A 26,645-nucleotide genomic window follows, 5' to 3' on the forward strand; every position below is an offset into this window, starting at 1 on the left:
TTAAACACAGAATGAAGACTTCCTCGAAAAAATCAAAAAAGCTTACTAAAACCAGTAACAAACTCCTGGGGCAGAGTACAGTGCTCAGTATGGAAAAGTATTTTGGAGATATGTATGACTACAGGATATCCTTCAAAAATGCATCCTGTATACAGAGCCCAAGTGAATTTAAAAGACCCTTTTCCTTCCCCTATAATTTGTTTTAAAATGCAAATAACCTATTTTTGCATTCTTTTTAGAAATGTATGTGTATATATGTCTGGATACAGATACATTTTTTTGCTTAACACAAAAGTCTCACAGAATTTCCTCACTATATTAATAACCTACCTGATGAGCCAAATCCACCAAGTGCAGAGCCGATAGCTGCTCCTAAAGAGCTGCTACTTCCAAAGCCAAGAGATGTGCTTCCTGGTTGGCCAGGACCATGTGAAAAAAGGGAACTGCTCTGGGAGTTATTGGTCAAAGAGTTACTGCCATAAAATGAATTGGATTGTAGGCTACTATTTGTTTGCTGTTGCTGTTGTTGTGGCTGGGCACCAAGTGGCCGAAAAAGACCGTTCGTGGCTCCCGCGAGATTGTTTGCTGTTCCTCCAGCTGAAGCAGCTGCAGCTGTAAAACACATGTTTTCAATCATAATTACTCTCTCAAACATTTCTGACTGAAAATGGACTATTCAGATCTAAACTGTATTTTCTTGAAGCCCTCTTAAACAAGCAGAAATTCAAATATTAAAGGACTAAAAGAGACTTTATAATATTACACAGTCTTAAATTACCAAAGGAAAAAAAAAAATGAAGACAGCATATGTTGTAGGCTAATCAAGGCTGTAGAATTGTTAACGTAATTGAGGGAATTTTCAGTGTAAACATCTAAGACATTACTGTTTACTGAACTATACTTTTATACCCAAAGTCACAATAGCAGAACTTCAGCACCAAGTCAAAGACCACTTCAGCTACTAATGTCAGAAGCGAGTTCTGCATAGAGAAAGAAGCTTATAGATTAATTTAAAATCTATTTTTTTAACAGATTTATTTAAGAAATCTAGTACTAGTATTTTGGATTTTAATTTAACAAATGCAATAAATACAATGGTTCAGTAAAGTAGTACCAGACCCTATCAATGATAAAAAGAGAAAAAGAACACTAGAGACTTTTCATATAACTAATTCTCCTCTTCTGCTGTCCATTCTGTACTTTTTTTTCCTTGCCACACTTTCCAGGAGAAAATACTTTCAGGAGAAAGGCACAGCAAGGCCCCAGAGCACTCCATCTTCTGCCAGGCCGAAGCAATGAAATGATGCTTCCTAGAGGACACCATTTAGGGGATTGATGAGAAGTGCATGTTATATGCATGGGGAGAGGAAAGGGTAAAAATGTTCATATCTGACAAGCAACAACATTTGCAGAAACATGCCTGTATATGTATGGGGAGAGGACTGTAAATTTGAACTAAAAAAAGGAAAACTACATGTCTGAGAAACAGCAAGTGTCTCTCAAGAGAAAGGGAGACAACAGAATAAGAGAGCGAGCATGTATGGTATATTTGTCACAGCTAGAAAACTACACAGATGCATACAAAACACATCAACAACATCAAATACTAATCAACCAACATTACTGTTAAGATTCAATACAAAAGTCTAAGAAAACTCCATGCAGGATCAAATACTTACCTGCTTGGGCGGCTGCAGAACTGATTATAACAGGAGTTGAGGCCACCAATCTGACTGGTGCTCCAAGGCCAGTTCTCGCTCCAGGACCTACTACTAAGGCACCAGTCTGATCGTAATAGGCAGTGGGAGCTAGTACTTGATAGCCTACGCAACACAGAATACAAGAATTAATAGTACAGATAGTCCCACAGAGTCAGCATTTCTTCTCTCCTTGAAATATTCTGACAGTGAACTACAAGGGGGAAAACAGCATTTGGACATCAAAAGAAAAAGCAGCAAACGTTATAAAACAGTGTGACAGAATCTTATTTAGGAAAGCTCTATGTAACTTTTAAAACTAGAATAACAGCTAAATATAGTAGTCTAAAGTTGAATTTTACTTTCAAGGTTAACAAAGTAAGTTTCTGACACCACAGCTGAAAAGGTACAGAACACCACAACTGGCCATATTTCAATCATTATCGAATCAACTTCTTTAGCAATTGAAAATATCCTTCATTTGTCTTGTACTCCTTTGTACATGGAAATGGTATTGAAATCTGTACAACTAGAGGGCTGAACTGAGTGCAAGTTTAACGATTCCATACAGTACGTAACCACACTTACAAGTCCATCCACAAAAACATGTTAGGAAAGGAATAGTCTATATGCAGGAATACCTTGGAACACCATAAAAATTATCTAGTCCCAGTCAGTTTCACAGAAAACAGACTGTAATCCAAGTATAATTTCATTAAGTCGACAGTTAAGAGTTGGAACTGGGGGAGAAAAAGGAGGAAGAATTGAAAGAGGAAAAAAGCAAGCAGTAGGAAGGAAAACAGGATATAAGATACGAAAGAAAGAAAGCAAAGCAGAAAAAAACCCAGCAAAAATAAAAAAGCCTTCATTTAGGACAGAAGCAAGAGAATTAATTTTAAAGCTCTGACACTTTATAATGAAGTAGAAAAATTGGAATAAGAATCCCTAAAAAAGTGGAAGAGCTAGGGTAATATAAGAAAGGGTGCTGACAGTGAAAAGATAACACGTTCTAATTTTTAGGTTGACTATTATAAAGAAATGAAACACAGGACAATGTCAATATTCCTGCCATGTTCAAAGATATGCTATTAAGAAAAAAGTCAAGATTGCAAAAATTATACATCTATTTTTGTATGTGTAAGAACCAAGATTTTTCCATACTCTTTTAAGTCAGTTTCCATGTGTGTTCAAAACTAGGTCTAGCAGAGTTCTCAAATATGTGTGGACCTGAACATACAGACCTGGGCCTCTAATTCCAGGTAATTTCTCGATACTTCCTTACCACTGTCTTATCTGTGATGCCACCCACAAACAGGTCATTTTAAATTAGTATTAAGAAGCTACTACATCAGCACCAAGATACCACCATCACAAAAGGTTCAAGCTATACATGAGAACTGATGCGTGCTTCAATGTTCCTAATCTCTGAAATGAATACATTCTGAGCTGGAATAGGAGATCTCTCAGCTCTCTACTCAGATCTACTAAAAAAAAGCAGCGCAGGACTATTTGTGAAATTGCTGAGACCTTGCTAAGTGCATCTGCAGCCTCAAAGGTATAAAATTACTTGCCTTGACATCAAAAATACAATTTCAGAGAGACTGTCTCAGATCAAATAACTGAAGAACAGGTCTCACAGCAAACCTTAAGTCTTCCGCTTTCCCTTCCTTCACGCTTTCCTACAAACTTTGTAGCCCATCCCAGAAAGGTGAACACAGATAAAAACTATTTCCCAGCCTTCTCTTTTATCAAAGGTAAGATGGTGACTTGCCAGATCTCTCTAATTCCTCCTCTCTTCCTGCTTCAGTTTTCATTACCTCTCCATCACATCATCATCTCCCTGTGGCTGTGCAATTTCCCCTCCAAATTAAAACTATCAAAGCTCATTTCAGTGCCTTCACATTCAAGCTTACTGCGGTCTTCCACTGTAACCAAAACACTAAAACTTACTCTTTGTTTCCTCATCAGTTCCTAATCACACTTTTTATTTCAGAATTCAACTGCTCTATCTACACTTACTCTCCAGATCAGCAGGGAATATGAAAGCAAACAGCCTGGTTTACCAGTACTGTGCTTTGCTGAAATGATTTCTGAATGTCTCCAAAACCACAGACTCTGAAAACTTTCTGGATTCTTTTCACACAAACCCTAAATGTTCTTAATGAGAGAGTGAGAGCAAATCTGTTCTCTTGGCTCGTGCAGCCCATCCTTAGTGTTGTTCTTATCCATCCAGTAATTTCTTCAGTGTCTTTCACTGGATACTTCACACTCTTCTCACATTTTTGTATATAATGCCACAAAGCTCTGCCCAGATCTCCTACTCCCTTCCCTCTATGCAACTTCCCTTGCTGATGACACCCAAACGTATGTCAGAGTTTGTCACTTCTCTCTACTCAATTTAAGATAACAGATGTGACACTTCTTACTGCCAACTCAATTATCTGCCCCTTTTAACACTACCATCCTGACACTTTTCTCTCCCCCTCTCCACTTGGGAGCATAACCTGCAAGTCACTGCAGGGTCCCCCCTCCCTTTGTAGAAAATTTACAGCTTCTCCCTTCTCAACATTCCCAAGATCCAATTATTTTCCTCTGCATACAGATTTGAAAATTTATTCAGCTCAATCTTCCACCCTTCCTTAAATGCTGCAGTCTTCACTTCAGCCTCCCAAGCTCACCGAAACCTGAACCACTATAACCTTTTGTTTGTTCTCATGAAGACACGCGCAGCCTAATCTCTGCACTTGCCGTCTTGCAAATCAAATTCAGAACTTACTATCCTACCAGGAAATGATTTATACTTTCTATAGCCATTGTAACTTTGCCAGTACTGTAACTCCTTCTGTCTGCCATGATTAAATCTTCTATTTCATACTATCTGGAGGCACAGAATGCACGACCCACTGCAATGTCACACTTCAAATTCCTCTACGTAATAAAAAAATGCAATGTCAACAGACAGAAATCGTTGATTTTAATGTTTAAACATGTTTTTAAGACAACTCAATTTATACACCCATCTGCATGCTAGATGCGCAGTCAGCGCTAACAGCTTCACTTGCCTGAATTCAATAAAACTAAGTTGCATCTGACCTAGCCAACGCAGTCAATGAAGCCTCCGGAGGGATTCAGCTGACCGGTCACCATTCCACTTCTATTTTAGGGTAAGCTGAGCAGCTCTGCAGCCTCCGTACAGCATCGGCACTAGGGAGGTCTCCACTGAGTACAATGGCTCCTTAGACAACTGAGGTCACATGCAGATTCCTGAATTTGGATCACTAAACCGCATCCTGGCGTAATCTGTGATGAGGACTGGGTTTAGTCGTAGAAAAGAATGTATACTGATCACCTAATGATGAAACTGGGAGTACCCTCTGACTTTGTCTTGCCCATTTATTCAATCAGAAACTGTCTGGTTTTTAAGAAGCCTTGTTACCGAAAGACTTGCTAAATTAGGACTAGAAGAATTTAAAATGTAATTGCACAACTCCAACGCAAAACGTATTTCACTTTTGATGGTTTTAAAAAAGAATTTTTCTGAAAAGAGACTTAACAAAAACATTAAGTGAAAAGTAACCTGGATTTCAGACACTTTCTCTTTGCACTTAGGATACGTGCCTTAAGTGCTACATGAACACACCTCCCTAAATAATTAACACAGAAATACCCGGAATGACACATTTGCAAGCTTAAACAATCGCATAGTTGCAATAGCTCATTAATTTCATCCAAAATGAAAGTTGTGGCAAGGAGAAAGCAGCTGGAACGATTAAGAGACAGCAGCATGGACGAGCTGAACCATACTCTCATTTACTAATCCGCAGTGAAGCCAACCTACAAATGTTCTCTCTGTAAAGAATATTCAAAAGCTTGAAACTCAGTATGGACCTACACTTTCTTGTAAAATGTCTAAGACCATTGAAACAAGAACTCAACACATTTTCTGCTTGTTACATTACATGTGTTCAGTGGCTATTACCTGGGATTCATTTAATCACATTTTGGTATCTAGATGTAATTTAGTGATCTTGACTCAATTCTATAGTAAGCGAATAGAAAAAGACACCACTAGAGCAAAACCCACTTTATCGTAAAACAGGTAGCTAAAATAGAGGCAGATTAATCAAGACTAAATGTTCCTATTTCTCTTCACTAGCTATAAAAGGAGCCTTAAATATCTAGCTCAAATACAGACATCCTAAACAGTATCATGATCCCCATCTAAAATGGCTCGTGTTCATTTCAGCATCCTACATCCTTCTCCTCCACCTAAAAAGAGGAATCACCAGCACTCCCTACAACTCACTACAAAACCACCTTATGATGACTGAGAAAATAAATGTCCTTTTTGTTTGTGTTTTGAGCCCCATTCCCCGTAAGAGTGTGGTCAGTAAGGCTGAAAGCCAGTTGCACACAATTCCTATTACAGAACAGTCTGAAATACGTTCACATTAATAAAGTTTTTCTCTGGCCATCCAGGCATGCAGCACAAGGGACAAAGAAGAAACCTAGAATGGAAACTGAACAAAAAGGTTCCTGCCCTCACAGAAAACCTCTTGGGGCTCATGGAGGAGGAAAGAAGCTTTGAAGTCCAATCTTCACAGGCCAGGCTTCTGCATTGACCACTCAGTATTACTTTCAATCATCCATTTGGAGAGGGGGCCTTTTTGTGGGTTTTAAGAACTACCCTTGAATTATTTAAGATGGGTAATTTTCTTTTTGAAAATAACACTCTTTTAACTAATCTTCCTATAACGAAATCACAAATTTGGGCTGGGTCAAGGTCTCAGATGTTGATCTGACTCAAGCTAAATGTCACAGGCTTTTTACAAGGCATGGACCACTCCAGTCTTAGAGCTCTATGTCCAAAGCAAGAACTCATAAGTAACTGTAAACACACACACCCCAAAGCACACAAAAAAAGGTATAGCTTTGAGCCTTTGAGGGTTTTGCAAAGATGCTTACAGCATCTCTGATGTGCCTCACTGTTTGTGGGCCTTCTCCACTGCTTTGGAGAGGTGCAGAGATACCACTTAACAGGTGACAGCACACTTTGCTGATTCCTCGTTTTAGGTGAAAGAGAAAGACTGTAAAAGCTGAAGATACTACTGCATGAGAAGAAATAAAAATGGCAGTTATAAACCAGAACAGGCAAGAAAAACACAAGAGCTGGTCTGTTCCGCAGCTAGAGGCGTAAAGTCCGATTGTGAGTGCACAATGCAGTCCCAGAGCATACAGCAACAAACTAACTATGACTTCCAGAGGCTGTGAGGCATTTCAAAGTAGTGTTGACAGAGGAGAGAACCTGTACAAATCAAATGCATTTGCAGCTACCATCAATGTTATCTAACTTAACTATGTGAAATCTTAAGTTTTGTACTGAAGAATGGCCAAGTACCCTTAAATTTCTTGCTCAGGTAACTGTACCAAACCTAAAATTGCACCATCACCTAAAAGCGATGCTGAACTTCAAGTTAATACATTGTGCATTGATGTACTGAGACTTCAAATAGCCATTCCATGGTTAAGTCTGATGTCATGCATGCTAAAAGGACGTGAGGCTCCAAGCTTTGGAGTGCTCCTGTTTCAAGCATATTGCGATCTTCAGAGATAATTAAGCAGTAATTTTCTTTTAAACTTCCTAATGTGGATTCTGAATTTTAGATTTTAATATTATATGCCACAAGTGAAAAATTACTTCAGAAAGACAAATTAATACTTCCTGTGGCATTCAGACAACTCATAACCTTTTAAGGCAGGAACTGTTCCATTATATGTGAAATTACCCTGCAAAAATCTACAATATTCCTGTGCATACATTTGTAACAACAAATACAGAGAAAATGATCGAAATAAAAAATGCTAGAGGAATTTCTTGTGCTCTAGGAATTCCGTGCCAGTGTTTTAATCCAACTTAACAATGTAAAACTGTATAAAACTCAATTCTAAGCAGCTTATTATAAACATAGCAGGACTTTGATAGTCAATCTGGCATCTAATAACACCAGCATTTTAATTTTTAGTGATTCTCTTAATCCACTGATAACATACATACCTGGCACGCCTGTAGCAAGACCTTGACCAAAAGCCAAAGCTGGATTTGCTGCTGCAGCTGCTGCAAGTGACTCTGCCTGCTGCCCTTGCTGACCCTGATTGGGAGTAAGAGGGCGCTGAGTTGCTCCAGCACGCAGAACCTGGAAAAGACCAATGCGACACCCTTTCCTTAAAAAGGTAAGAAAGCAAGCCCGTTATATGCTAAAAAAGGTCTAGAACAGTTGCTTTGCATATTTGGTGCCATTTAGCCTGAATGTCATTTTAGGAATACTCCACCTTATTGGTTTCAAGAATATACACATTCAAGAATAAAAGGCATAAACTATTTTGCTGACAAATGTGGCAATACAATACCTGCCCTGCTCTGGACAGCGGAACTCATGTATCTGTAAGAGTGATATATTTATGATCTGCATTATTTATTAACTGAACACCTGTCCTTCCCTGATAAATGCATTTGTTTGCATTGTTTTCAGGAGAATGATGGAAGTCTGAATACTTCAGAGCTTGTAGTAACTCATCTAAATAATTAACACCACCCTGCCAACAGTGCTGTAAAAAATGCACCCACTAAGTTTTAAGAATTCACATAATACTCCATCACTGTGCAACACAGGCTGATTTTATTATGTTCTGACAGCATATCTTTGGGAATCTGACTGAAAAGCAATATAAATTCTTGCAACTACTCTATTCCTCCTGGTTAAAAATAATTTTTTCCAGGTCCAAAATAAGAGGGAAATACAATTTACACTATATCCCCACAAAACATCTGACGTGATTTGCATGAATTGGGCATTAATTTTATAGAGAAAGAAAAAAAAAAACCACTGGAGAGATGATATACATTCAGTTATCAATGCGCTGATAACAGCAATCAGTAGGAGGAAAGATCCACTTGAATATGAAAACAGTGATGAAGCTACTCTGGAACTTCATGGTAACTCAAAGTCTTAAATTTATAAGAACAGCATCGAAATTAACCATATTGCTAGTAAAAAAATATTTACATTCATTTAAGCATAAGTTCATTGTAAGATCCGTGGTTTTCCTTTGTGGAAAAAAAAAGCCATTTGTTTATACTGAAAGATCATACAACTGTTTTAAAAACACATCCAGAGTAACTATAGAAAATTAGCAATTTTTTAAAGTTACTTAAAAAAATGGAAATTTCAGCAAGTTCTTGTTAACACTTTTTTATTCTATTTACCAGGTAAAAATAACATATGGCACATGGTGGTGATGTAATACAATTATTCTGTCACAAAAAAATATGCAGGGCAATCCTTCTTCCCCATGAAGCAACAAAACTACTGATAACACCTTTATTTCCCTACTTTTTAAAGAGACAAAGAAAAACGTGTAACATTCCATTTTCCAGCTAATTGATAAAAACACAGATTAATTTTAAAGCCTAAAAGAAAAATATCCTAAAATTACTAAACCATCTCTTTTCATGCCCTTATGTTAGCTTTCTAGATTAGTTTTTAACTTTATAATAGTTTTTTAGTAACTGTACAGGCAGCATTATCTAGACATAAACATAATAGCACAGTAAGCTGGATTAAAGGAACTATTTTAAATGGTTTTTATTTTAAAAATTGGAACTGCAAAATATTTAATATGCAGTAAATGAATTTCTAAAGACAATGATAATCAGTAATGTAAGGAAATTGAGAATTGTTAACATGAATTTATTATTCGATACAACACAACATCTGAGGTATGTAAAATTTTCTAGAAGCCGATTGTTATATACTGAAAATGTTACGGTAAGGCTTTAAATGCACATCTCCTTTTTATGAAGAACATACCGGTTGCTGTCCCTGTTGTGCCTGTGAAGCCGCTTGCTGATTTGCTGTGGTATTTGCTGCTGCAGCTTGCTGCTGAAATAAATTGGCTGGATACACCCCCCACGGAACACCATAATACTGAGGCGGAACCACAGCAGGACCTAAAACCAGAAAACATGATTATTCCATCTATTGCAGCTAGTTAAAATAATTGTTTATATTGTTTGTAGCATCCCCATTGATCTATCTTCTAAATATCAAAACAGAAATCAGTATGAAAAAGAAATTAATTCCCGCATTAGCCAAAATGATACATGAACACAAACAGGTTAATTTAAAAGGAGTTACATCAAACCATACCTTCTCTGTGAAAAAATAAATACCCTTGTGAGACCCAGGAGACAAAGAAAAAACTTGAAGTAATCAAAGCTTGTATACCAAAGAACACTCAAAATCAGTTTCCATGGTTGGGAAAAAGATCATTTCAGAACATCACAGAATGAACCAAATTCATCCTCCTGACAGTGATATACTGAGACTTTGATCATCTATTACTCCTCCTTTCCGTAGGCTTCCTTTGCTTATAAACACAACTGCTGCCTCTGCCTCCCTTGACTACTACGTCAGACTCTTCAGAGTGGGCATGCTTACCTCTACCAGTTTACTGATAAAGAACCCGTAGAAGAATGAGCTCTCTAGATCATTGTATTGTACACATAAGGCATTTTGTGTACATATATCTTACTTCTTTCTACCACCTTTCCTGTGAAACCACCAACTGGAGATACAGGGGGTTTTTTTTCAAAATGTTATGCTCAGGTCTGAGCACTAGCTCGGACTTGAATACTCCGTCGTGTTGTTTCACAGTGGTATTTTTTAACTTTTTAAGAGATTTTCCTGGGCTTGGGGTTTATCTGTTGTCTGGGCCTTTTAGCATGCTGAAGACCATCTTTATTCTCATGCTCACTGGGAATGAGAAAACCTGGAATTAGAAAATTAATGCACCGAGTAAAAACATACAAGCTGTCTTGTCTTTTGAAAATGATCCATACTACTGATGTCAGATGAAGCCTTATTAGGATAAACATTTTTAGAATAGAAGCAGCCTAATTGTTGCATATAAGTCCAGTGGAAAGAAATACTCAGAATCCATATATAACAGGAACTGAATTCCTTTATGTTTTAGTGAAATTTTTCAAAATGGCAATTAATATTTTTCCTGAAAGTCCCTCCTTCCTAGAAATATATTTACAGAGAATAAACAGGATGGATTTCAGCTTTTTTCTAATTTCATTCAGTAAAATTACCAAGACAGACACTAGAAAGTGTTCAGTTACCTGCTAGGGTAGCTGCTGCAGCTAATCCAGCTGCAGTGTATGGGTCAGTACCTGGAGGAGCAGCACTGATAATGTATGGGTTTGGCACAAAAGCAGCTGGAGCCAAGCCTGCTGAGAATACGCCTGCTACAGTAATAAACAGAGTTTAATTATAGCTAACATACTTAGCAAGCACCATATTCAAACCAATCAAAACACAAAGCATATCTGTTAAAATCAGAACTGCTTGTACTTTGGAAGTTTCTAAGAGCAGGTACACCATTACAGAAATCAACAATTTATCTCTTCTGACCAGTACTTTCTTACTAATCCCAAGGCCCAAGAGTTTTGTTTTGCTGGATCTACAGACTCCAAGGAAACCTATCTCCTATGTATCTAGCCACCCTTATACAGAAGGGATTATTCAAAGTGGAATTTACCTTGCTCAACTTTATCTAGAAGTTACATTAGTCTTACAACTAAATCTGTAACAGACAAATCATCTAGTGTCTTACGTGAATCAGCCAGATAGAATGAATCACCTGCTAGAGATACAAATCTCTTTTCACTGACAATATGAAAAAAAATCTAATCAGATAGTTTAAATCAGTTATCTGGCTTTTAAACAACCAGTTGTGAGATGCTAATCTTACTTTCAAGAATCTAAATCTGAGTAAGGATCGTAATGCAAGGAGACAACAGAACAAACTCAGAGTCATCAAACAAAGCACTGCTACCCAGAGTTTCCCCCATCAGTCAGGTTCCTGTGCCTTCTCCCACACTGAGGCAGCAACTAGCCCAGCAAGCACGGCACACCAAACTGTGTTCCTCCTTCCAAACAGGAGGCTTCTTGCTAAGTTTCTATTAACATGCATATCAGAAGATGCTTCATTTCAAAGGGGCAAGATACAGCTGACTGTTCAGTCAGCACTTTGTACAAAGTAGGGGCTCCTCTGCAGTTCAGAAGTCAAAGACAGGCAGAAGACACGACTTGGACTGGCACAAACGCCTCAATCTGCTGTGCTCCCAGCTCTTAGGACTGTATTGGTCAGCTACGTAACACTAAAGAGCTGCCACTTTTAAACCCGAGCTGTAGGCTGCTGACCCCTGTCTCAACAGACCTCACAATCCAGCTAAACAAGCCAGTGGAAAAACTTAACTGTCACCATACCTCATGGACACATCCCTTTGGAAATGCTGCTTCCTATTTCTGTCTGCCCTTCTGATCCTGACAACTCTTTTTTCCCCTCGCAGAGGAAGGAGATAGGTGCACACACCTCAAGAGCCTAGTGGTGGAGATTGGGAAGGGCAGGAATCTTTAAACCTGCCCTACAGCATGAGAATCTGAGGAGGTCCCTTCCTCAAGTTAGGAATTGCTTCCACATGCATTCCAACCTCCCTCACCCCAAACACACAGCTACCCCATAGCAGCAGATAAAACTGTTGTCAACAAAATACAGCCTCCTTGTTCAGTTGCCAGCACACCACAAACTTCATGCGTTTAATTCACTGAATTACTTTAAAGGGACAGAAAAAATAGGCTTGCTAAAGAATAATTCCATCACAAAGAAAGGTACCCACAAGAATACAGAGCTATCTGTATTAAAGGTGCCATCAACAAGGAAGGATGAATTAACACACAAGTTTGATTTCAAAAATCATACTATACAATGGTTTTTAACTGGATTATGAAAAATACTAAAACTGCAATAGAATAACAGAATTGCATATTTTTGTTATTTTAGTAAATAAAGCTAGTTTCTACCACTATTTATAGCAAAACAGCTTTTTTACTTTTCCTCCCATCAACTATCGTGCTACAAAAGCAAAAATTAATTTTTATTTCTTTGTATACAGCAGTTCAAAGTAGGCAAAATTTACAAAACAAAACTTTCTCTAAGGACAGGACAGTCTTATGCAGTCATTCTAAGCAATTTTCAGGAAAACCACCAAAATGGGCCAATTGATCAGTGTCTATCTGAATTATAATCCCTTCAGTTTTACCCACAGTATTCTACCAAAGCAACACACCCACTTTTGCCAGGGACGCTTGCTGAACTTCACAAAAACCTCACCTATGTGTGGCTGCTGAGCCGCAGCCAGTGCGTATTGCTGCTGCTGGGCTGCTGTTAACTGTTGAACAGTCAGAGCATTAGTCCTCTGGAAAAGCTATTGGAAAAGAAATAAAGACTCATTTCAGTTTTGAAAAGTCAGGACTGTAATATACTGGCATTTATTTACAAAAAAGATTTTAAACCAAGCTTCTATCCTAGTAAGTTACTAAACTAGAAAATTAGGCACCAATATCCTCCTAGATTAAATACACATGTATTTGCCTTTGATGAAGTCACAGAACAAAATGACACGCATGTAATGTAATGGCTGATTATCAAAGAGGATAATGCACAACTTAAAGGACCAATTTTGCACGATTTCAACTCCAGTACTAACCTGCTGCTGAGAATTGTAGTCAAAGAGTCCTACAGTAGCTCCTGAAGAGTCCATTTGTACCTGATTGCCAGGATAGTCAAACTGTAGAGAATCAAGACCAACTTGTTCCATGGCATCTAGATTCTGGTTTTCTGGATTTGAAAATTCTTCTACCAGAGGCTTGTGGGCTGTAGGATTGGGAAGAGGACCTAATCCTTCTGTGGTGCTGGGATTGGGGCCCAAGCGTTCAGCTACTTCTGTTGGGGAGGCTTGTCGACTTCCAGGGGTACGACTGTTTAGAAGAAATTCAAAATAGACTCTTCAGTCTTAAATAAAGCTGTCCATGGACACAGTACAGAATTTCTATTTTAAAAAAGATCTCTGAACTCAGAGACTTTACAAAGGGAAACAACAGACTGATTTTAACAATTTTAACCAGCATGCATTGATGGTTCAAGATAAAGGACACACTTCATTTCAAAGCATAATTTTATTTATTTTTTTTAAACTTTGAGACTATACAGTTCTTCAAATCACTGTGAGAAAAACAAACTAATCTTTGAGGCTCTTTTGAGTGAAATAGAGTGAACTGTGGTCACCTGTAACTTTTGGGATGGCTCTTTATTGCATTTTGGAAGCGACAGGAGTTATTAGAAAATGTATTGAAGAAGTAAAAAAAAAAAAAGAAATTGCTAAGTGCATCACATGCCAAAGGAGAGAAAGAGACAATAAAACTTCAACTGGAAGAGACAAACATACGATATAGCAAGTATCTTTTCCATCTCAAAAGCAAACAATACATTTTCTACCTTAAGTACACCTCATTTAGCATTTGATAAAATATTTTGTTTTCTAGAAAGTAATTTAACAGACTACACTACACCAGATGATTGGTCAGGGGGGAAAAAAAAATAATATATAATCCCATTGATTCCATCTCAGTTTCCCTAAGAATAAATATAGCGTGTTGTTCCAGAAGACAATCTTTAGGATGAAGCAAAACGTAGGTGTTTGATTCCTGTTGACAGTAAGACAGAAATATGGAGCTGAAAATCATTTACTATGCCAAATCCCTGAAAGTTCAGTTTCCAAAAATGAAGGGCTGGTGACAATTGAGATGTAGATAGCTACACGTACACATGTCTAGGTGCGCTAGTGTTTAAATTCCCATCAGAGGGGATGAAAATCTAGTCAATACCACTGACAGAGCCTAGACAGCAACTCACTGGTCACTAGCTGTTTACTTTAGGGTAAAAGCTGAATTGTTCCCTCATCTCCACCGGCTGTATTGACTACATCCCCACTGACTACACGGAGAATCTCTGTGCACCTATAAACACCTACAGGCAAACACCTGAAGTGACATGTCAACAGATTCACATCCTAAACCAATTCTCAACACTGTATTTGATTAGATTCAGGGTACCTTAATTTGGAGCGGGACCCCACCTTCTGTGTCAGGCCACGTTGTTTAGACTACCAATTTTTACTGCCAAGAATTTCAGTCAACTTCTAGGAAGGAGCTGTGTGAGAGAATCTGTGATCCCTTAACAGCATTATTGTGTGGGCAGAACTTCATAATTACATATTGTTTCTCAGGAAACACAACTTCCAGTTAAGCTTGCTTTATTTGTGAAAATTGGGCTCAAATACAAAATGCCATCTTGCAGGATGAAACTACATTTAGGCCAGCAGTACACTGCCAGACCAGTACGGTATACTGCAAATTCCAGGATAGAGACACAGCCTTAGTACTACCTGTTTTTCCCCTTCTTCAGGGCTCCAAAGCACAGGATTAATGCAAAGAAATGTTAGTACTTATGCATTTGCTGACAGCAACTCTAAAGACTGTATAGCTAGAAAGCAGTCTTTTAGTGAGTGTATTCAACAACACTGTATGATCTACTACTATGGACAAGATACTTCAAAGATAAAGCAGTTACACTAGATTTTTTTTTTTTTTAATGTAACAACCAACCTCATGATGATCGTCTATAACATACTGACTATCACCTAAGTATCCTAGCTAGCAACCATGTCTTGTTCAACATACAAAACTTGAGTTCAAAGCCATTTAATATTCCTTATTCTTCCCAAGTGACATACAGCATCAACAAAGTGAAGAACAAAAGGATAAAGAGGCAGTTATTTCAGTACATATTTTAGTTTAAAAATGCTGTAAGTACAATAAGAATACAAGGAGGAGGACAGGACAAAGTTTCTTTGTTAATACTTATGTTTACCTAACATAGGTTGCTCCCTGTATTGGTGCTGTTCTGTTGCTATAGTTAAAGTTGTGTCAATACTTCAATTATAAACCTCTGTTTGGAGGGCTTTATACCACCACTTTATATGGCCCATTTAAATTAGATGGCCTTAATTTTTCTTGAGAGGTTTACTGGCTTTGGATGCTTTTTTGCACTTGTTTATTTTTTTTATAATTTCTCTCTTTAAATAATACAAAAGGTACTTTGCAAGCAACTATTTCAAAATTGAAATAGATACTGATAAAGAAAAGCAGGACAAAACTTATTCTGCATTTTCTACATATAATATTGAAGACAACTTTGTATGCAAATTGTAGCATGCATCCAAAAGGAGCTAATTTGAGCTCTCCAATATGCTTGATATTATATTCTTTTCAATAATAAGTCTTGAAAAACAGACTTGAAGAAACCCTCCTTAGCCTTCAGGTAAACCTATTTTTTTAAAGGGCAGGAAATACTTACATATGGGATTCAAACATGCATTTTAATATACTAGTTCAATTATGAACTAATGAAACCACAGCAATTTGGTCATGTTCATCACATTAATACAAATTTATGAGCAGCCCTCTAGTTTTTTGATCTTGTTAATTCTTCTGTATGACAGTTACAAATGCATCACAGTCATTTAAAACCAAATATTATTCCTTTAAAAATACCTAATTTAAAATACAGTTTAGTATTAGGAAAAAACAGGCTGGCTGTGCTGTCATATAGGAGTTCACAGTTCAAAAACTTAAACTTGGTCCAATTTTTTTTTTTCCCCTAAGAAAACAACCAAACCACACCCCCATTCTATACTGTGAATAGGTGACATTTAACTATGTGAATAGGGAAATACATTGTTTCTCCTTAGTCAAATAAATGGTTTCTCTAAAGACTTGTGGGGAAGTAATTGTGTTAGGCTGTGGTATCCGCTAGTAAAATTAGAAGGAAAATTAAAGTTCTGTAGGACTTACTCTCTACAACAACAGTCAGATGCAAAAGTTAGAGTATTAAAAAGAAGCAGAGAGAGAAAGGAATTTAGTTTGAAATTAAAATGGTTAAGTTTTCATTCCTCTTTAATTCAGCACATTTTGAAGGTACCCATTTACTTTGAATAATTACTATATTAAGATGAATTTGTCTCATGAGAAGTGACACACACATTAATGACATCCTAAGAAACATGTGGCACAGTGGGAAGGGGAGGACGTGAGGTAGGAAGAATCAGTCTGCAGCTGGGTAATGTTTAAAGCTGACACACAAACCAGAACTGTAATAATGCCTTTAAGAGACATGCTCGTCTTCTTGAGAAACAGTTAAAAGCTTACTTAAAATCTTTGCAATCGGCATCCATTCCATTTGGCAAACCTCTGCCATTTATTTTAGTAACATCCTCATCATCTCCTTGTTTAAGATCTCTGTTTTTGTCCTCCTCAAATGGAGAAGCCTTGCCTTTCTGATCTCCTTTCTCAGGTCCATCTGTTTCAGCATCTCTAGTGCCCTGAGGAAAAAGAATCTGTTTGATTCTGAATATTGAACAGAACACAATAGGAGCACCACAAGGTGACCTAATTCTACACTACAGTGCACGTAAACAATACAAACAGTTTGTTTTCAATGAAATTGCATTTGGTGGGTAACTTGGTCATCAAGTTTCAACCACATGCAATTAATAACTGCCAAAATGTGAAAAGGAATGCCAAGATTTATAATGGAAGAGCTAACTCAACCTTAACTATAGCGGTGCTGTTAAAGCAGTAACACATCAGATTAGATAAACTTTATCTTATACAGTTAAAATATCTATTACAAAACAAACCCAAATGAAAACATAGAATAGGAAGATCTAGAATAAAGCCCATCACTCATTTTAAATAAAGCTATTTGCAATCTTTTTCCTACCTTTATTTAAAGGTGTTAGGAAAGTACTTTTTTTAAAGACAGCTATTTAGTCAAGATTCCCAAACCACTTCCCTCTTCTGCCCCCTCCAACCAAGGAAGACAGACAGATAGCAACTACACACTTCTTTCTAAAGAAAAGAGTTAAAAAAGGAAAATGGACAAATAAGAGTAGAAAATACAACCATATAAGACGGTAAGACCATAGTAGGTAACCAGGCAAGCTTAACACACTGCATTACTTACAAAAGCTCCTTTCCTAAACCGGGAATCCAATTTATCAGCTGGAGAGGAACTTAACACATATTCTACCATGCTCACTCCAAGGCCACCACTTTCTGATCGTGGAGACAATACAGCATTTACTTCACTGTTTCCATGAAAACCCTGTCCAGGCTTTCTCTGTACCATAATAGGTTGGGACATAGAATGGTCTGTTAAAAACAAACAAATAAATAAAACTATTGTATTTTTTTAAATACAACTTGTATGGTTTTTACATTTCATTACAGAGGCAGTATTAAACAAGACCAAAATTCAATTAGTAAAAAAAAGTCAGAGTCAGTTTCAAAAAGTTGTTATTGTGCAGTATACATTTCCACAATTACAATTAAAGGAAAATAAAATTTAATACACAATTAACATTTATAATACTGATTTACTTTGAAATAACATTTAGTAAACATGACTGATTTTTCAACACCTATACATCAACCACTTACGAGGAGTTCCCCATGCAGTCTCTCTCCACTCATCACCAAGAAATATCCCTTTTTGTCCATCTTTTGCTGAATCATCAGGTTCCCAAAACTTTTTGGCAGGTAAAAGCTGTTCCGAAAGAGAAAATGGTTTTATTTAAAATATGCTTATAAATAGGCAAAAACCAGCAATACTATTAAGAGGATATGCAAGTATTTAATTTTAAATACCAAAGTCATCTTTACATAAGGAAGCATGCGTTGCCGAGGAATAATTATAAATACTTGTAAGTCATGTTCTGTTACTGAAGGTGATGCTGTATAAAGAAATTGCTCAAGTGACCCCAACAAGACTGACATTCTGAAGTTACAAGGGAGAGATACAGAATACAGACGCAGCTGTGAAAAAAGCTAATCAAATTAATCCCTGTGTTAAACCAAGTCAATCCCCTCAGAAACTTTAACTAACGCTGCCGCCTTTCCACGCTGGCTCAAAAGCCTGGCCTTTAACTAATGCCATCATGATCACCAGAAACAGCAGCAGCTCATTGTAAAGTTCTGTTCACTTAGAAGTGCATCATGTTCCAAATGTTAGAAATCGAGTAACAGACATGGGGGCAAGTCAGCTCCTTTAGACCACAGGGATCTGCGGGTTACAAATCTGTGGCATTCAAATTTGAAGTTCCACATACCAACAATTTCATTTAGCTGTATGATTATTTTTTTCATTACTACTTCTAAAGCAGAATGTTTCAGGTTAGATCAGTGTCACTTCTTGTACTGCCTTTGAGTGCAGAAGACTTAGTGCAACATGACAGAAGCACCGCACAAACAAAAATACCTCAAATGTCAGCATTCTTTTCACTTTTATTTTACTACTTTTACTTTGTTCCTCTAACTCTTCCCATCAGCAGCAGTACTCTGCATAGCACATTTTCTCTTGTAATTAAAAAAACCTGTATTCTCAGACTATATATTATGTACCTTACAGGGTCCATCAACTGAAACCACAATGGGAACAACTAGCCAAAAAAAAAAAAAAAAAAAAAAAAAAGAGGGAAGAGCTCCGAAGACAGTATTGTGATCCATCAAATTTTGTAAAATTTAATTTCAATTTAAAACTTCATATTTTTCTGAATTTAGAAAAAACAAATGTAATCTGATAAAGCTTTGTTTGCAATAAATGAGTACGTTCTGGAGCTTTGATTCCCCCCTACTACTTCAGTGACTAAAAAACCCTTCTGAACTTCACAGCCACTTAACATGAAGCTATTAATAACAGTATTTTCTTAGGTATTTCTTAATGTAGCATTGAAAGAGCTCATGAAAACAGCTTAAAGAAGAGGATAAGACTGCCATTTACAGGCCACTATTAACATTGAAACAGAGGTGATGTGAGCTCCTCTGGAGTAACTTAAGGATTGCTGATTGCTGTTTTTCTGTGCTGCCCAGAGCTCTCACCAGTAACAAAGCATTCTGACTAACTAACCTACTGAAATCCCTGGGTTCCACACACAAATTCAGTAATGCAGAAGGACTCGTGGTGGAGGATGATAAACAGCCAAAGCTCAAAGCAGCTATGGGAGACGATTATGCTTGCAAGAGTATTACACTGTTACGACCTGCCCTGACAGAGATGCCCACTTTCTCAGCGCATGGGATAATCATCACCAGGTGTCACTCAAGCATACGTCAGGAGCACCAGGATATTATGTTTACCCTGAATGTAAGGGATGAAGTTAGCCATCAGAGGACAGAGAAATGGATTAATGGAACCTTAACAACTGTGGTTCAACTAAAAGCAAAAGACTACACACTGCAGATCAGCCTATGCAATCTACTCATCCTTTTTAGCTTTATACTGTAAAAAGCTTGCAATACTACTTATTTTTCTTTTTGTAGCATACTGGTAGAAGAGAAAGCAAGCATTTCATGACATCTATGAAACCTTGGTTTTGAGAAAGAGAATCACATTTTAAATGCAGACTAAGACAAGTTCAAATATGCGTCCAGCTGAGATGAGAGCTATGAGAAACACAAAAGTGAAGGCATCACAATCTAACACAACCTCGTCAGGATAAAAGTAGCATCTTGGGTGTCATAAAATAAGCATGCTTACCCTGAAATTAGTAAATTCCACTATCAGACAGGTGTTCAGGGAACACAGTATTGAGAACAATATGCAAATTTAGAGCAGAACACACTGCAATACTGCTTTTGACTTCAAAGTTCATTCACAGGATTTCTATCAGAGGAAAACCACTGTCCACAGGTAGAAAGCAGCAGTAATCCTCACTGCAAAGTATAGGTTGTTTTGGGGGGATTTTCTTGTTGTTTGGGGTTTTTTTAGGCTTGCTTTGGTTTATTGTTGGGGGTTTTTTTGGGTTGGGTTTTTTTTGTTTGTTTGCTTTGTTTTTTAATTACATACTCTCAAATGCCAAACAGATATACTCAACTGCTTGAGGTCTTCATGTACTCTGGTACACAAAGAATACAGAATACCTTTAACACAAAACATGATGCATCATCTCTACCTCAAGAGGCTAAATTTAAACTGTATCCTATTGAAGAGCAAACAGTTTTACAAAAAAAAGTTGTTAAAAATGTCTACACAACAAAGAAGTCCCTCAAATATTCAAATAAATTGAACTTTTTAAAGTTTACACTTTTGCACCCCCCCTGAGAGCCAGTGATTTAGATTTATTATTTATTTTTGAGAGATGATGGATGTGACATACACTATGCTCTTTCTAATGGGCTGTTTTAGTTATTGGATTGCCACACAGATGAGCTGCCCTAGAAGTTGTCAACTATTTCACTGTGGAATTCAGAAAAGTACTTTTCTGAAAAACAAACCTAGTGTGTTCCTCTTTAACAGACAAGAAAAAAAACCACTTGATTAGTTCTACTGAAAAAGGCTTAATCAAGAAAAAGTCATCATAAATTAATATAAGTAGCTAAAATCATTGTGCTTTACCCTTTGATAACGTGTGTTGTACAGTATTTCCTGCATTTAATCCAATTAAAAAAAAAAGAAACTTTACAAAGATACATGCAACACTAATTAGAAAGAGTGGAAAAGATTGCCATATTTCTTACTAAGCTCTTCCAACAGTGCACTAAGAGGTGTCTTTTTCAGTATCAGCACTGATCCCTGTTATGTCTCTGCTAGATTAACAAGGTCCTTTTCTATGCATAGATAATAACCAATTATGCTAAAGCTGTCTCTTAACCAGCTCTCTGATAAGTAACTGCAGTCTCAATTACTGGCTCTTGAATTAAGAATTTTAATTTTTTTTAAATTATTTTTAAGATTTTAAGTTACTCTTACAAAGCCTTCTACAATTTCTGTGAATGAAGTTTTGACACCAGAAATGGATACATTGTCCCCACTATGAAATTTGTGTGTGCTTTGATCCTCTAAGTTCCCATAAGAATAGACCTAATCAAGAAAAGATTGTTTTGTATTCTGTTTGCTAATTAATTTTATGTATGCCTGTATTAGGTCACACTAAAGGTCCTGAAGCCCACAATGCTGGCCCTGAAATAGCAAACAACAGATGCCTAGAGAAGAGAAATAGCACCATGTGTCAGTATTACTTCAGAATATTGTCACAACCTTAAGGGTCAAGATAGCTTTCGGGAGCTGGAGCCAGACACATCATCTGCGTTTAACCAATCCAACAGCTAAAATTTTAGGAGACATTTAGAGAAAGATGCCTGCAATACAGCAGATCTCTCACTATAAAACTTCAGTCTGTTTCTTTACAGAATAAATTAACGAAGAATTGCAAGACAGAAACAGATCAAGGAAACTGTCTCTGACTCACGTTGTGCTGTCCTATTCCCAATACTGATTGGTACCAGGCTCCATCTCAACGCGGCTCAAATGGGTGGCTTAACACAAGGATTTCCAGTACGTATTATTTCCAAAATGTGTTGTGGTACAAAGAAAACAGATTTCATGCTATATTCCTTTACGTTAGCACACAGAAGAGATACTTGCTTGAGGATTCATAGTCTTGATTTTAGTAATGATGTGAAAAGTAAGACTTAACAGCCTCCTAATGTCAAATATCGATTCCCACTCAGAGGGAAAGAAAAGACCAAGAAGGATTAGAATTATAAACAAGAAATTAATTTCAGTTCAGAGAAAAACCTATCCAGTCAGAGAAAATGAGGAAGAGAACAACTTCCCAATAGCTAGAAGCAGATCACTTGACGTGACCTCCCTTTCACACCTTTCAAAGTAGACAGAGGGCAGCACTTAAGAACATACAACTACCAATTCTAGCTTACAAGGTTATTTATAAGGACATTTCCTTTATTATTGTGGAATGTTATAATCAATATGCTAATTTTACCCATCCACTCTATCACACTGATACTTTACTAACACCTTTACCTTTCAAAAGGAGTTTTAAGAGCTGGGGGGGGGGGGGCATCTAGTACTGGTTTTTCAAACGGGAGATGTTTCAAGAAAGTCAACATGGAACCCTGGATGAAGCAAAAATTGCTGAAAAGCCAACTGACTGGTTAAATGCTTCATTAAAGTAAAAAAATCAAGTAAGAATAGCCTTGTGTCAGCCCAGAAATATTCAGCAACTAGAACATGGCATTTGTTTTTCATCAATAAATTATGGTTTCTGTAGAGATCACAGTCCTATCGTCATTTTAAGAAAGCTAAGCTGAAATAGTCACTGGTTCAATTGCCAACTGAATTAGGTAAACATCCAGCAAGAAAAGGATCAGTATTTGAAATCTTAGTTCAGCATGCATTTATTTCATTACCATGTCCTGTCAGGGCAAGTAACCCTAATGCGTGTTGATTACTTTCTAAACAGTTCAGGGAACTACTTTTGAAGGAGCTAAGTCATCGGACACGATCTTAAATTTTTTTTTTTACCCCCCTCAGAAGTACACTGACTTAAAAAACCCAAATCAATCAAAAAAGTCCTTCTTCCCTCTAGCTAAATTATACAATAGCACTCTTTACCCTGGTTAATATCTTCTTTTGAGTAGTTATCAGTAAAAAAAAAAAAAAGTAAATTACCACACATCTCTGCTAGGGTATGCCAGTTTCACTTTTTCTGGAGCAGGACCTTTTTCAGATTCCAGTCTCCTTGGCTTCTCACGAGGTAGTAAGCAATTTTTTCACTAGTCTAGATACTGTGACACTGAAAACATGCCTCATTTCATAGAGCTGGACAAAATCTCAAACAAATTACCCTGTCACTTCCCCAAGAGTATCAGTCATCTAATAAGACTGACACAGTAACACAGCAGATCCAGTCAACAACCATCCCAGTGTTCTTGCAAAGTATTGAGTTTGTCTTCACCTTAGAACAGAGATCTTCAGTTGCCTGAAAAATCAATTTGGTCTCAAGAGAAGCTCTTTGCTTCATGTTGTATTATTTCGGACTTCTTATATTGTATCAACATTTCCAAACCACCAACTGGATTTTCAGCCCTCAATAATTACCTCTCCCATTCCCCGAGATTCTAGGGCAAGAGCTTGAAACTCATGATTCATCTCATCCACAGATCGAACCTGTAGGAGGAAAAACAAAAGAGCAATCCATTACTCAAATGTATTTTGAAAAGTTTAGTTTGTAATACTCCATATGATTTCTGACAACTGAAAGCACGCACAAAATTTGCTACTCAATCTAGGCTGAACATGAGTTTAGATTTTATGAAGGGACACAGTTAGCAACCAATTTAATGAACCATGCTAATATAATAACAAGCAAGAAATTCAAAAAAACTCGAAAAATTTAATCTTCATATATCTGGATGGGTATCACTCACTACGGAAACAAAGACCAGTATTACATTTACAAGAAATGCAAAAAAAAAAATTGAAATTAAAGATTTGGACATACAATATCCTTTGGAAAGGAAATGAGCCATCGCACAAAATGTTACCAAGTACACTTAGCACCAAAGAAGAGCTCACAGAACAGGTCACAAAAGCTACTAGCAACGCATTGCTTTTAAAATCTACTGACTGTGTTATCACAATTTCTTGCGCTTTTTTCCAGGAAATAGCACTCTTCCTACTCTGTGTGTTGTTTTTTTGTTGTTGTTGTTATAAATATGAAAGGTATATTACAGCAACAAGAGTTGCTGCTGCAACAAACCGCCTCCTTTTCCACAGCATGCAGACACAATGCACTGGGTGCATTCTTTCCTGAGAAAACAGCTTCCACAAGGAATTTTCAAAGCCATGACAAGCTTAGAAAAAAAATAAAAAAAGAGCAATTCAGAGTTGTTTCTCCCTTTCCCTTCTTTCTCAGTGGTGAGGCACAGCAGTTCAAAGTTGTCATCCCATCCCGTGTCCCCCTTCCCCCCCCGACCCCGGTCACTCCTGAGGAGTTAATTTCACCTAGTAACCCATCTATTTACTTCAACAAATAAAATAAAATGAAGTTACTCCGTACAGCTGATAACACATTAAGATCACTTTTCAAAAAATACTCAAATACTAGGCAAAGAAAAAATCTTGTGCTTTTAATATTCTGGCACAAACAACTTTTCCAATTCTTTCTTAGCATTGGAAAAGTGTTAATTGCCTGGCAAATAGATGCTCGATTCTCAAACTCCTACTCTGAAAATATTGTTATTGCCCCACAATCATTATAAGCCATTAACTTCTGAGGTTGTGTACTTTTGGGGAAGAAGTTTCACAGCTCAAAGAATTATTCCCTCAGAAAGAACAGTATTTTAGTTAAGACGGATTCTGAAACCCATTCCCAACAATTTCAGTAAAGTACTGAAGAGCAAATTTAGTTTAACAGTGAATTACGGCTCAGGGAATCAGCACCTAGACCTTTTTCCAGTGATACTGATGTTTAAGTCAGTTAGGTTGATTTTATTCTTTTAAAAACTGAAAGCAGATTTTCGTGTATCCTTAAAAAAAAGTTAAAGACATTTTTTCTAATTAAATTAAAAAAAATTATAATTTATGTGAAAGATGCTCTTTTTCAATTAGTTATGAGGGATAATCAAAACTCTGTGCACACACATAGAAAAATTAACTGTAGAAAAATTATTTAGAAAGGAAAAAAAATTCAGATTTTGACGACTTCTGAGTTAGGATATTACAGTTTCTGAAAACAGCCACTCCCCAGGCTGAAGTCCGGCACTTCAGTTTCAATTACAATTGTCTCAAAAGGTGGGTTTGTTCTAAAAGTATCTCTAAACAAAATTAGTAGCTAGTGCTTGCCAAACTGTATTTACCACGAGCACTACCCAAATTTCTGTTAGATAAAAACCAACCAAGTTTGAAAGAAGTTTAAGTTTTTTGGTTGCGGGTTTTTTGTTTTGTTGGGGGGTTTTTTTGGTGGTCATGGTTTTGTTTGGTTTGGTGGGGTTTTTTTGTGCTGCAAGACCTAATACCAAATGCTCATTTCTCACAATTGAGCAAAGCTCAAAAACATAGCCACGCACAATTCCGAGTCTCTAAGAAAAGACAATCCAAGAATCAGGGTAATAGGAAAAAAAGGAGTTTGCTGTACTGAGCAGTTCAGAGGCAACTCTGAGAAACTGAAGTTTTCTGAAACATTAAATAAGCTTTAGTACACTGAAAACTGATTTTGCTCTCTGCCCTCCCTCTTACAAACATGAAATTTAAATTAGTGTTATCTATTGCTACCAGCAGCAAGTGAAATAATACAGTCCTTTTACTGTAGCAAAGAGGGTCTTCATTTGTTTCCATCAAAAAGAGCAGCACCCAAAATCCTGTCCCATAGCATGAATACGTTTCACAGATCCACTTACAGACTGGAGAAAATTCAGGCAGCACTAATACCTTCCGAAGATCTGCCTTTTTCAAAGCTAGCCCCATCACTACAAAAGCATCCAGAATAATGACACCCAAACTAGATCTACTACATATAACAACACGCCCTCTCCCTGAAGGAGAAACTTTGGTTAGGATCATCTGTATTACCTGAATTTTATTTTCTCTAATTCAATGCCAACATTCACCTAACTCACATGCTCCAGAAAGAAATATATATATTATATATATATAACATATACTATATACTTTTTTAACCTCAAATTCAGAACAGGGTTTCTCTGGTTTTATTTATCCCCTGTCATCTGGAATAAATCATAAATCAGAAAAGGCCTATGAAACATACCACTCAACATTTACAATTTTTTCCTGGTTTTGGTTGATTTTTCTTGTTTTTTTCTCCCCCACAATCACGCTGAAGACTCCTCTTTCTCCATTTACCACCTACCTGCTTTTGGAATTAGTTGCTAGATCTAATCTTAGTTTTCAGGAGTTGAATGCTAATAAGCCTTTCCAACTAAGAGAAGCTGGCAACAGTTCCACACTTCTCATACGCATCAGATCATTCCATAGGGCTCCCAAATTACACACAAATGGTTACTACACACCAAAATAGTCTTTAGGTATGACAATTTCTCACGCGCTGCTGTTAAATCGATAGAACAGCTCTAAGTATATCCATGAACTTTTCCCCTTTGACAT

At 37.1% G+C, this 26,645-nt stretch overlaps 1 protein-coding gene across 12 annotated transcripts in view; it reads right to left on the bottom strand.

Moving 5' to 3' along the window:
* Positions 1–26,645, bottom strand: part of PUM2 (pumilio RNA binding family member 2) — a 59,538-nt gene that overhangs the window by 22,772 nt on the left and 10,121 nt on the right. For 4 of the 12 annotated variants that reach the window (XM_035897929.1, XM_035897930.1, XM_035897935.1 and 1 more), the window contains exons 2-12: positions 23,622–23,690; positions 18,164–18,269; positions 17,688–17,875; positions 16,871–17,043; positions 13,312–13,582; positions 12,936–13,029; positions 10,882–11,007; positions 9,566–9,705; positions 7,753–7,891; positions 1,680–1,823; positions 331–612 (exon numbers count right to left, since the gene is read on the bottom strand). In XM_035897929.1, coding sequence (XP_035753822.1) covers positions 331–612; positions 1,680–1,823; positions 7,753–7,891; positions 9,566–9,705; positions 10,882–11,007; positions 12,936–13,029; positions 13,312–13,582; positions 16,871–17,043; positions 17,688–17,875; positions 18,164–18,269; positions 23,622–23,672 — 1,714 coding nt within the window. In that variant the 5' untranslated portion in view covers positions 23,673–23,690. Of the gene's footprint in view, positions 1–330; positions 613–1,679; positions 1,824–7,752; positions 7,892–9,565; positions 9,706–10,881; positions 11,008–12,935; positions 13,030–13,311; positions 13,583–16,870; positions 17,044–17,687; positions 17,876–18,163; positions 18,270–23,192; positions 23,407–23,478; positions 23,587–23,621; positions 23,691–26,645 lie in introns of those variants that run through there. The other 8 variants (XM_035897928.1, XM_035897925.1, XM_035897934.1 and 5 more) reach the window with 6 other exon arrangements.

This window comes from Egretta garzetta, unplaced genomic scaffold, assembly GCF_000687185.1.
Source record: "Egretta garzetta isolate BGI_Z169 unplaced genomic scaffold, ASM68718v1 scaffold87, whole genome shotgun sequence".
Lineage (NCBI taxonomy): Eukaryota > Metazoa > Chordata > Aves > Pelecaniformes > Ardeidae > Egretta > Egretta garzetta.